The sequence below is a fragment of the Dipteris shenzhenensis genome, chromosome 2, assembly GCF_047967505.1.
Source record: "Dipteris shenzhenensis isolate YYH24624 ecotype China chromosome 2, Dip_SZ_1.0, whole genome shotgun sequence".
NCBI classification, from domain to species: Eukaryota; Viridiplantae; Streptophyta; class Polypodiopsida; order Gleicheniales; family Dipteridaceae; genus Dipteris; species Dipteris shenzhenensis.
The window spans coordinates 51,927,557-51,937,024 of record NC_141597.1 but is presented as its reverse complement, the minus strand read 5'-3'; the positions used below and the strand labels follow the sequence as shown (position 1 = coordinate 51,937,024).

The window sequence follows — 9,468 nt, the reverse complement described above, 5'->3', positions numbered from 1 at the left end:
AAATATAGCCAAAAGGGTGGGATTTTGTTTCCTGGACATATCGATGGAGACAGCACTGAATTATGACCAAAATTGACCATGATGCGGCCAAAATAGCTTAAAATAGCTTCCTGACTGATGCATTGATTCCAGTGAATAATCATCCCCAAAAATAGGCTGTATGGCATCAATTTCTTTTGACTATCTTGTTTTTTGGTGTGTGAAATTGTGGTTTATTTTTGGACACAAATCGGATGTAGATTGACCAAGATATGGGCATCTAAAAATAGGCAATTTTCAGAAATCCTTAGTAATATCGGTATAAAAATTGAGAATGCCAAACAGGACAATTATATAAAGTTTAGATAACCATCACGCAGATGCAAGCGATTTCAACAATTGTTAAAGCACAATCTTCACAACCAATCCCCAATCCTCAAGTGAGCACTTCTGCCACTTCCAGAGGTTCAACATGCCCACATACCCTTGTCCATATCTATAATCTCCCTAGTGATTTTCTCTTTCATGGCCCTAAAAAAGATGCCTGATGAGCATTCCCCTTCTTCAAGACATCTCCCTCCTATCTATGCCCCAAGGCCCTGCATTTTTCCTTTTCTAGTCTCATTATTTCAATTGCCTCTTCAAGCAGGTTAATACATTTTCATCTTTAGCTCTTATCACAACACGGTTCTTTTCCAGCCTCCTATTTTACTTCGAAAGCGATTTTGCATTCTCAATAACCTCCTCACTGGCATTATCCCGGTCTGGTGCCTAGCAAACCCTCTGGTTGTCCCCTTGTGCCTTCATCCTTCATGCCTTCGTCAGAGTCATCGAATAAATCCAGATCCAATCTACATGGAACCTTTCCAACAAATTCCTGGCTTCTCCTAAGGCGAACTCCCACCAGAATTGGGCGATGATACGAAGCAACTGAACGGGTCACAATATATCAGCATAAATGAGGGTTCAACCTATCTCATTCAAATAAGTAGATGTGGTCTACCCTAAGAAATCTGGAGTTCCTTCCTTTTTGCTTTTTGGTCCATTAAAAGCCATCTAGTGTATGTTGTGGCTGAGAGTTCTTGGCATCTACTGCTCCCATCTCAAAGCATGGTAGGAGACCTGGATTTTGGATCTGTAACCAAGTTCCCTCCCCCAAAATGTTTCGCCCAAACAGGGCCCCCAGCTCCCTTTCAAGGGATCTATGTGGGCATAGATAACCAGAAACTCTATATCATCCTTTTTGAAGGCTGCTATTATAAAGTGACCCTCTTCTTTCAAATGAGCCTGGCGTGCATCTGTTTTCCTGCAAGTATTGCTGTACCTGCAGATCCTCTGCTAGAGGCAGTCAGAAAGCTATATACCTTTGTAAGACTAGACTAAGTCCAATCATACAAACTTAGATTTTTTGTTGTTCTAAAGATCAAAAATCTGCTAGAGGCAGTCAGAAAGCAGTTAGAGCGTGGCCACATGCGTGGATGTAAAATGAATCTTTCGATGTTCGGAGATTTGGCCGCATGCATCATTGAAACAGATGTGCTCCCGCCATTCATCTGCCGAAAATGGATGCTTTGGATGTGGTATGGAGGTACCGAAAACCCCCATCCAAACCTCCATTCGTCCTCCAAACTCTCATTTCAACTCATGACTGCTTTCCCTTTCAAGCCTTCTCCTCGTCCGAACCCCTCGCCTTAACTCAGCACTTGCGCTCGTTGTGCCCATTGTGCCCATGGGAACAAACCAAACTTGGAGGCTCCTCCTCCCAACAGAACTGTACCGCTGATGGGATCTAATTCCAGAGGAGTTTGGAGGGCATGTGACTGCGCTCTTAGACTCTTGGAATTCCAACTGAATTTCAGATCTAAAAGCCTGTTCATGGGAGCTCAGGTTTGCAACCAAGCTTTACCTGTGGGCAACTGGTTTTTTCGCTGGTCCCTACTCAAGAGCAGGGGCTCAAGAAGCAACCAAGTTTCCCTCCAAAACTGCCACGCGTGAACCCAAATTGAAATTCCTGGTTTGCAAACCACCTCTCGCACGTGAAAATCTTCTCGAGTTCCAACCTTAAGCTCTTGGAGCATGATACAAGAAGGCTGCAGTCGCTTCAGAACCATCTGCCCCAGGTCACAAAGACCCCTGAGACAATGGACCAATCATGCACTTGAGGTCAGCTTCTACCTGAAACTGTCACATTGTTAGTTAAAGCTTCCAAATGAGCATTCACAGCATTGTCTTCTATTACTGCAATACTCCACGAACTTGTGCAGTTTTACTGCACCACCTCACTAGGTATGTGGTCCATAAAAGTCATATCCCATCTAGCGTCATTATAGTTCCTAAACTCGCCCATGAGCCTTTGAAGTGCTGTTGCTAGGTACTCTTGACCTTAAAGATGCTATAATTGCCTTGAACCTTCCAGACCAACTTGGGGAGCCATGCCTTGGATGCCCAAGTCATCTTTATCTCTTGAGTTCATCCCCTATTTCAAAGAACTTTGCTGGCTCACCTTCAATACAACAGTTAAGTACCACCATATACCCATTCTCGTCCTTCCGCTCCTAGGTTGGGTCTTTTTGTTTAGCTAATGTTTCAAAACCAATACTTCCACCTGTATCCCCACACAAAAATCCATCTTCAGAGAGAATTTTACAGAGTACACTTCTCAAGTGATGTTTCTAACAACTATCTAACCATAATTGGCACATTCACGGATACCATGTCCAATGTTGTCCATTGAACGATGAGTTTGGTGACAGTAAGACGGGAAGAGTGAACCCAAATGTTTTTGGTGATCAGAATAAATGTTCCTGGGGGATGGACATGAGCCCAACTGCAACGGCCAGCTTCTTGCCATGGTATCAGAGCATGCCTTCTTTATCCACACCATGAAGCACTGCATGTGTGCCAGGCACCTGCCCAGCCTCTTTCTACTCCACCTCAGCAACTCTCCTATCAAGGGATGAGATGGGTCTCTCACAATGAATTTACGCCCCATATTATTCACCTCTATACATACCACTGCGACCTGGGACTTTCTTCACACCATTTTCTTTCCCACCTTGACCACATCATCCAACCTACATGCATTGACATGGAGGTTTTCTAGCAATACATATGGTGAAGCATTCTGTGGATCCAATTCGGAAACAAAATTTGCAGCACGCACAGCCCGCTCAACATCATTGTGAATTCTGCAAGATGAAAGCAAGCTCAACCAAGATGAAGGAATATGTTCAAATGGCATACTAAGGAGCAGGTCCTCTGCCTCTTCCAGTAGTCCTCTTCGCCCAAGAAGATCAATCATGCACACATAATGCTCCACCATAGGTCTTATGCCATGCTCTCTATTCATAGAGGCAAAGTATCGGCTACCATCAGCAACCAGACCTGCATGACTGCAAGCAGTGAGCACACAGATGAAGGTGATGCTGTTTGGCTTGAAACCTTCAGCCTGCATTTGATCAAACAGTTGCAGTGCCTGCTTGCCTTGCCCATTCTGGGCACATGCATCAATCATGGCACTCCATGAGACCACATTCTGCTGTGAAATCTCTGCAAACACTGCCCTTGCATCATCTAGGCTGCCACACTTGCCATACATATGGATGAGGGCTATCCCCACAGTGGCATCCGACACCAATCCCTTCCCAGTAAGGCTAGCATGGATCCCTCGACCCACTTCCAAGGCTGCCACGGTGGCACATGCATCCACAACACAGGTGAAGGTAATCTTATCTGGCACAAGGCCTGCAGCCTGTATTTGAAAAAATAATTGCAGGGCCTCCTTTCCATGCCCATTCTGGGCACATGCAGCGATCATGGCATTCCAAGAGACCACATCCCTCTGGGGCATCTCAGAAAACACTGCCCTTGCATCCTCTAGGCTCTCACACTTGCCATACATATTGACTAAGGCAGTCCCCACAACACCATCCAATTCCCATTCATTGCCAGCAACAGTAGCATGGATCTCTCGACCATCTTCTAGGGCTGCCACACTGGCACACGCTTCCACAACACAGAGGAAGGTGATCCTATCTAGCCTGAAGCCTTCCGCCTGCATTTCTCCAAACAAATGCCGGGCTTCCTTGCCATATCCATTCTGAACACACACAATGAGCATGGCACTCCAGGAGACAGCATCTTGCTGTGGCATCCCTGCAAACACTGCCCTCGCATCCTCTAGGCTCTTGCATCTCCCATACATATTGATGAGGGCTGTCCCAACAACAATATCTAAATCCCATCCATTGCCAGCAATAGTAGTATGGATCAATTGACCCTCTTCTAGGACTGCCAAACTGGCACATGCGTCTACAATGCATATAAATGTCACCTTGTCCAGCTCAAAGCCTTTGATCTGCATTTGATCAAACAGTTGTAGGGCCTCCTTGCCATGTCCATTCTGGGCACATGCAGCGATCATGGCACTCCAGGAGACCACATCCCACTGTTTCATCTCTTCAAACACTGCTCTTGCATCATCTATGCTCTCACACTTGCCATACATATCGATCAGGGCATTTTCCACGACAACATCCGACCGCCATCCGGTGCCAACAACAGTGGCATGGATCACTCGGCCCTCTTTTAAGGCTGCCACACTAGCACATGCGTCCACGATGCAAATAAAGGTGATTCTGTTTGGCTCGAAGCCTTTAGCCTGCATTTCACAAAACAGTTGCAGAGCCTTCTTGCCATGCCCATTCTGGGCACACGTAGCTATCATGGCATTCCAGGAGACTACATCACGTTGTGGTATCTCTGCAAAAACTGCCTCCGCATCATCTAGCCTCCCACACTTGCCATACGCATTGACAAGGGCTGTCCCCATAATAGCATCTGACTCCCATCCGTTGCTAATAACAGTACCATGGATCATTTGGCCGTCTTCTAGGGCTGCCACACTGGCACAAGCGTCCAAGACGGAGATGAAGGTGACCTTGTTTGGCTCGAAGCCTTCAGCCTGCATCTGAGCAAACAGTTGCAGCGCCTCTTTGCCAAGACTATTCTGGGCGCAGCCAGTAATCATGGTACTCCAGGAGACCACATCCCTCTGTGGCATCTCCGCAAACAATGCCCTCGCCTCGTGAAGGCTTCCGTTATGGGAAGAAGCTGCGATCATAATATTCCAAGCGTGCAAATTCCGTTTGACCATTTTATCAAACACTGCACGTGCATTATCTAGGCTCCCGCACTTACTATACATTTGTAAGAGAAGGTTACTGAGAAATCTGTTGTTAGCATATCCACGCCTGCTGCTCATGTGTTCATGCACACGTTTGCCCTCAGAGAGGGCCTTCGCCATGGTGCAACGCTTCAAGAGTAAGGCATAGGTAGCATGATCTGTCCTGGGACCGAGCTGAGTGAGGATCTCCGCATGCAAGCTCTGAGGACCGCAGCCTTCATTTCTTGGATGATGCCAATCTACCGGTTCTGAGCAACAGGCCTTGCTGGTTCTTAGCTCGGTAAGCAGCTTTTCAGCAACCCCCCCACTGCGTGGTAGCTTGTCTGTGATCCACCTCAAATAGAGGACCCCCAGGCCCTTTCCCCTGCACCTGCCAGAGTCTATATGCGAGTCCCATACGACTCTGTGCGGATGTCTTTTCTCAAAGGATATCTCAATCACAATTCCTGATGCCGATGACAAGGAAGGAGGGACACAATAGAGAAACAGAGCCATGGGTTTACTGCTAGAACTGGGCAAATGGGAGGACCAAAACAGGCAGGAAGAAGCAAACTTCGACGTAATTGAGTATTCTGAAGCTGTGAGCTAAAGACGAACGTCAAAGCTACTCAGAAACATGAACACACAGTCTTACCTTCGTAAATGGTGAAAGGAAGGTCAGCATTTCGAAAGGGGTGCAGGTACAAGAGCACAAGAGAGAGACTTGTTACGCATCATGGTCGGGCAAGATTGCCCGCCCATTTCCAACCCACGGCCCGGATGCATTCAATGCACCATAGGTGGCCATGGGTGGTTGTAGTCTGGATTGTGTAAACACCCTTAGTACACTCCAAAGGCTTAGTTTAATGCTTGGAGCTCATTGGCTAGTCCATTTCCGAGTATCGTTCTCTCAACAAGGTGCCAAACCACTAAGGCCCTGCTTAGTGATAGTTATGTGTAAATGTATCAGATTGATTGACTCGTCACTCCAATATGCAAAAGATGTTCCTAATTTTTTCTTTGGATTGCGATTGTTGGTCCATTCTCTTTATAGTTGCTAGTCTGGCATAATATGTTATTTGCCAGCTTCCATGGATTAGCAATTCTTGGTTCTCATTCTCGTTGAAAGGGTAGTATAGTAGTAAAGTGTTCTCGGTAGTAACTATTGGGATCCTTGAGTTTATTAAACTTCACAAACCTTATTATTTTTCTGAATCTTTAGTAAGTTTTAAACCCTGTTCCATGGGAGTGGCTGCAATCTTGCAATCTGCCATATGAAACTTCTTTAGGAGACTGTCAACATATTTGAGCTGACTCATGAAGGTGATCTCTGCATCTCTCCAAAACTCAATACCAAGACAATAGTGCATAAGTCTAAGATCTTTCATGTCGAACTCTGCAGATAAGTCTTGTTTTATCTTTCTGATGAAGCTATCCTTACTTCCAGTCATAATCAGATCATCTACGTACAAAAGTGTAATAGTAATGTCTTCCCCTTGAACTTTATAATAGAGAGTATGATCTGCATCAGACTTCATGTATCCCATATCAACAAAATACTTGTCGATTCTGCTGTACCAACTTTTGGGTACTTGCTTTAAGCCGTAGAGACTTTTCTTGAGATGGCAAGCCTTATTCTCCTTTCCTGGTTCAAGATAACCTGCTGGTTGTTTCATGTAGACTTCCTCATCTAGATAACCATTGAGAAATGCATTCTTGACATTGAGCTCATACACATTCCATCTATTGAGTGTCGCTAGTGATATCAAGAACTGTATGGAATCCATCTTTGCTTAATGGAGCATAAGTCTCATCATAGTCTTGACCATATTGTTGTGCAAATCCTTTTGCAACTAGTGTGGCTTTATATCTTTGAATACTTCCATCTAGATTGTACTTTACTTTGTACACCCATTTGTTTGCTATGGCCTTCTTTCCTAGTGGAAGGTCGCATAATTCCCAAATATTATTCTTGTGTAGCCATGATGGTAGTCATAAGAGCATAGTTGGCGGTTTCAACCTAAATTGCTTTGCCTTTCTGAGCATAGTCAATCTGGCTAGAGGTCTACTTTCCCTTGTAGACCATCTGAGCTATTGTGGCTCTGCTTGGGGTGTTTCTTGCAATTCTTACTCTTCTTCATCGACCTTTTCTATAGATGACTGTGAAGTGGATGCTTCTATCTCCTATGTGTTTGAGGTCTTCCATTCTGATTCCTCATCAAAGATTACATCTCTGGAGATAATGACCTTTTAGTTGATGGGATGATACAACTTGTATGCTTTGCTTTCTTCACTGTAGCCAACCATGATGCATTTACATGACATCGCATCCAATTTCCTGCAATGATCATCATGTATGTGGGCATATGCTATGCAACCAAATATGCGGAGATGCCCAATGTGTGGCTTGTGTCCAGTGAATGCTTCATAAGGTGTCATACCATGAATCGGTTCAGGAGGAAGCCGATTAAGCAAATAGTTTGTAGTGGCTATTGCTTCTACCCAATACTGATTCGAAAGATGCTTCTCACTAAGCATTTATGCTAAAGTACCATTCTTCCTTTCAGCTCTTACATTCTGCTGAGGAGTATCTGCACATGTGAATTGTCTTTGGATGCTGTGACTTCCGCAAAAGTTCGTAAATGCTGAAGACATGTATTCACGTCCTCTATCTGATCTCATGACTTTGATCTTTCTGCCTATCTGGTTTTCTACCATGGCTTTGAATTCTTGAAATTTAGAAAAGACTTCAGTTTTCTCTTTCAGAAAGTACACCCAACAATATCTGCTATAGTCGTCGATAAAAGTCAAGTAGTAAAGTGAACCATTGATGCTGCGGGTCTGGGCATAACCCCATACATCTATGTGAATCAAATCAAGAATACCTCGTGCTCAAGAGATGCTTCTGCCAAAGTTAGTTCACTTTTGTTTGCCAAAGCAGCATGCTTCGCAAACTTTTCCAAGAAACTATAGCCTAGGAATCTCGATTCAGCCATATTTTGATTCCTGAGATCTAATAAGCTCTTGAAATTAACATGACCATATCTCTTGTGCCATTTTGCTGATAGTGGCATCTGTTGCGCTTGAGTTGACATGGCATGCATATCGGTACTATAGCTAGCATTCTATACAAGCATCCTTCCTTGACACCTTTTCCTACTATAGCTAAAATCTTCAGGATTTGTCTCTGATAGTGCATTCATCTCCGTCGAAGATGCCTGATCATTAGAACGACCTTTGCATGCATGAATGGCTTGCGTCTTGAGTTCTTCACCAAGTGAGATTGACTAAAGTTCTTCCCATGTCGGTATTTGCTGTTGAATGGCAATACTCTAGACTAGATTCTCGTATCCCTCTCCTAGTCCATTCAGGATGAGTTGAACCATTTCTGCTGAATTCATAGTCTCCTGCTACTGTGCGAGTTGATTGTTGTAGTCTTTGATCCGGAGTACATAAGCATGACCGGTTTCACTGCGGTTGTGGAAAATTTCGTTGATTTGGTTTCTTGGTGTGAGAATCTTGGAAGTGTTCTTGGACTCGTAGAGAGCTGCAAACATATCCCATGCTTCTTTCGATGTCTTGACCGTGTTGAATTATCCTAGCATGACATCTTGCACATTTTGCTTGATCAGATCATATGCATACTTATCTTTCTTATTCCATTCTGCCTATGCTCGGGCAATGGTAGGATCTGCTACGGGTGCAAAAACTGTTTGTGTAGCTGGAGATCTCGCTGCTGGTGTTGTGACAATAGGTGGAGTAGAGCTACTGCTGGCTGGATCATCCAATGGTCTAGGCATATATCCCATTGACATACTCCCATTTGCCTTGAAGTACAAGAATGGTCTCCATTCGGTATTTCCATGTGCTGTAATTAGAGTCGTCTAGCTTAGCAGATGCCTCCAAATTGAGGTTGCTAGTCATAGACATGGTGCAAGAAATGTACTCAAAGTGTCATGAAAATCACTATTTGAATGAACTACAAAACACTGACTGTGGAAAGTGAAATCTGAATTGTCAGTGAAGGTAGAACTGCAATATATATAATCCGATCTGAATTACAAGGCTTGTGGCAAATGATGCAGGGAATAGCCAAGAGGCTTTACAAGGCTTGAAATGATGTGCACGATGCCGTGAAATAGCCAAATAGGCTTTACAATGATGGCATGTTTGTGTGAAAGAAAATCATGCGCTATTTGCTAACTGATCAATTGGCAATGTCTTTGAGCACTTTGAAGTCTGCTCCACTGAACTGATGAACATCAGGTTTTAGGTAATGTGATGATATGAAATTGTATATGAGCGTAGTCTCGAGTATGAACTAG

The 9,468-nt window shown here is 44.3% G+C and overlaps 1 protein-coding gene across 1 annotated transcript; it reads right to left on the bottom strand.

Moving 5' to 3' along the window:
• Nucleotides 1-356: 356 nt before the first annotated feature.
• LOC147904957 (pentatricopeptide repeat-containing protein At3g02330, mitochondrial-like) lies at nt 357-5,848 on the bottom strand. The gene is made up of 2 exons (XM_087389205.1): nt 5,799-5,848; nt 357-5,675 (listed from the first exon to the last, which is right to left on the bottom strand). The coding sequence occupies exon 2, from the start codon at nt 5,657-5,659 to the stop codon at nt 3,014-3,016; it is 2,646 nt and encodes an 881-aa protein (XP_087245331.1). The 5' UTR covers nt 5,660-5,675; nt 5,799-5,848; the 3' UTR covers nt 357-3,013.
• Between the last annotated feature and the right edge of the window lie 3,620 nt (nt 5,849-9,468).

Bases quoted from the DNA above. Each gene is read 5' to 3' on its own strand.
- LOC147904957 (XM_087389205.1), bottom strand. From the start codon at position 5,659: ATGGCTCTGTTTCTCTATTGTGTCCCTCCTTCCTTGTCATCGGCATCA.